The sequence below is a fragment of the Buceros rhinoceros genome, unplaced genomic scaffold, assembly GCF_000710305.1.
Source record: "Buceros rhinoceros silvestris isolate BGI_N320 unplaced genomic scaffold, ASM71030v1 scaffold4408, whole genome shotgun sequence".
NCBI classification, from domain to species: Eukaryota; Metazoa; Chordata; class Aves; order Bucerotiformes; family Bucerotidae; genus Buceros; species Buceros rhinoceros.
The window spans coordinates 26,160-28,877 of NW_010424970.1; the positions used below are offsets into that span (position 1 = coordinate 26,160).

At 53.6% G+C, this 2,718-nt stretch overlaps 1 protein-coding gene across 1 annotated transcript in view; it reads left to right on the plus strand.

The window, feature by feature from the left end:
* DAGLA (diacylglycerol lipase, alpha) overlaps positions 1-2,718 on the plus strand; it is a 28,007-nt gene that overhangs the window by 12,702 nt on the left and 12,587 nt on the right. The window contains exons 9-11 of the mRNA XM_010140967.1: positions 971-1,127; positions 1,425-1,508; positions 1,616-1,693. Of these exons, the coding sequence (XP_010139269.1) occupies positions 971-1,127; positions 1,425-1,508; positions 1,616-1,693 (319 nt within the window). The remainder of the gene's footprint in view (positions 1-970; positions 1,128-1,424; positions 1,509-1,615; positions 1,694-2,718) is intronic.

The window sequence follows — 2,718 nt, forward strand, 5'->3', positions numbered from 1 at the left end:
TTCTCCATCGCCCCTCTTTTCCCTTCACATCCATCTCTCTCCATTCTCTTCATTCCCCTCTTTCCATCTCTCAGTAACTCTGCGACTTCCTACTCCAACGTCTTTCTCTTCACCCTCTCCCTTCCCCGCTTCCCTCGTGTCAGCCAGCCTGTCCTGTCCTCTGGGGTGCACTGAGGATCAGGCCAGGCCTGTGCAGTGTGAACAGCCAGCGGAGAGGACTCACCTGGCACGTGTCCACTTCCCCCTGAGTCAAAGTGGCTCAGAGATCAGATCTGTGGGGAGCTAACGTTGGAGTCTATGAAAGCATCAACAAGACTCGGCCGGAGTTGGTGCTGTGTCCTCCGTGACCGGTGGTGTTTTCTCTGCCGTGCCGCATAGAGCTCAGCTCAGGAGCACTTTGCTTTAAATGTTTGTTTTCAGCTGTCACCAGCTTCTCTCTGGGGTTGAGCTTTTTGCCCTTCACAGGGCAAAACTGGTGAGGAGGAAGATACCTCCTTTGGAGGACTTCTAGGTGAAGTGCCTCTTCGGGGAGAGAAGGAAAAGAAAACTGCTCTTCTGGTTTTGTTCTGGTGTGATTCTAGACCTGGTTTTGTTAGAGGTAGATCTAGATCTAAATTCCAGCTGCTTTGAGTCTCAAAGCAGCATAGGGCTGTGCTAGGAAGTGTTAGTGTCCCTTGAGGAGAGACCCTGGTCCCACGGTGGGTGGCTTCTGCGGGGACTGGTTGCCCTGTAGCTCTCTCTGGTGCTCAGAAGGAAAACTACAGCTGAGCCCAGTGCCCCGTTCGATGCGGAAACATGAGCTGTGCACTGGCTTGCGTGTTGCTCCTAGGAGTGAAGGAAATCACTGCTGTGGACATGAGGTCGGTGCGGCAGGCAGGCTCTGTCCTTGGCTTCTCTCTGGACACTCTGCCCTAAAGCCAGTCACTTCCCCATTCCTCTTCCCTCAAAGCTATTCTTTTTTCATCTGCAGGTGTTGCTGTCTCTGCCCTTCACGTCCCCGCTACGCACCCAGCGTCACCATTGAAGAGGACAACTGCTGCGGATGCAACGCCATCGCCATCCGGCGCCACTTCTTGGACGAGAACATGACCTCGGTGGACATTGTTTACACCTCCTGCCACGACGCAGTAAGGAGAACCCCCAGCCCCCTCCGTATTTGGGGCGCGCTCCTAAGGCCCTTCCTGACGGGCTTTGTGTGCTCCCAGGGGTCGTGCTGCAAAGAAGGAAACTTAAGGCTTTTTCTGACCCTAGAGCTTCCCCTTCTCTCTCTCCATCATGAAATTCTGCCTCTTGGATAGACAAACTGCCCCAAATCAGACCATTACCCATGAGGGTTGCGCTGCTCTGCTGCCTCCTCCTTGAGCAGGAGAATAAATTAACCACGAATGTCTCACCTGATGGTTACACCGGTGGATCTCTTCCAGGTTTATGAAACGCCTTTCTACGTGGCTGTGGACCACGATAAGAAGAAGGTGGTCATTAGCATCCGAGGAACTCTGTCTCCAAAAGTAAGTGTGCTCTGCAGTGGCCTCGCATACCCTTGGCCACCCTGGAGAGTCCGAGACCTTCCTGACTCACTCTTGGTGGTGAAATGTGGTGGATCCTTCTCTTCCAGGATGCCCTGACTGACCTAACCGGGGATGCAGAGCGTCTTCCAGTTGAGGGTCACCATGGAACGTGGCTGGGACATAAGGTGAGTAAAAAAGAATACAAACCCCAATGAAAACCCCACTGCTTCTTGTTCTTGTGTTTTGACTTTTTAATTAGAGCCTCCAGAAAAGCAGTTGTAATTGCTTGAGGTGCTTTTCAGGGCATCGTGTAATTGCAGTGAAATGGCTTTGAGACGTTAAAATAAAAACTTTCATGTCATATGTCATTAAACCCAAACTGTAAAAGGCATCTCTGGAGACCGAGGAAAAAAAATTATTGGAGTCGCTCAAATGACTTTCACTTCCAATGACCTTTCCAGAATTTGTAGCCAAACCCTGAGAGAAGGTGCTTAAAATTCTGTTGTGATGGGACAGGCCTTGAACCTCCTGGCTTGGGATCCTGGTGTGTTTGTGTGATGAGAATGATGCTCTCTGGCTGTGGTAGTGATCAGGGCTGGGCCAACCAAAACAGAGTGCAGAGCTGACCTTTGCCCCAGTCCGGCAAAGCCAGGGCACACTGCCCGGCTTTAAGATTGGCAGGAATTTGGCGGCCTCTCCAGCTGCGGTGCCAGGCTGGGAAAGACAAATACAGCCAGGAGGTTGTGTGAGTTGGAAGGAACGCGGAGGCTGCTGGAAATGCTGCTGCTCAGGGAGACGAGGTTTTAATTTTTGTCCCCTCCCTGCCAGAAGGACACTGAGGGGCTGGAGCATGTCCAGAGAAGGGTCTGGAGACCGTGGGGAGAGGTCTGGAGAACTTGTGAGGAGCAGCTGAGTGAGCTGGGGGGGCTGAGCCTGGAGCAAAGGAGGCTCCGGGGAGACCTTCTGGCTCTGACAACTCCCTGACAGGAGGGTGGAGCCAGTGGGGGTCGGTCTCTGCTCCCCAGGAACAAGCACGAGGACAAGAGGAACCGGCCTCCAGGTGTCCCAGGGGAGGTTGAGGTTGTCCCTGAAGAGCCATTTCTGTCCCATTGGGGTTGTCCCAGCTGCCCAGGGCAGTGGTGGAGTCCCCATCCCTGGAGGGGTTTCCCAGCCGTGTGGAGGTGCTGCTGAGGGACAGGGGGCAGAGGGG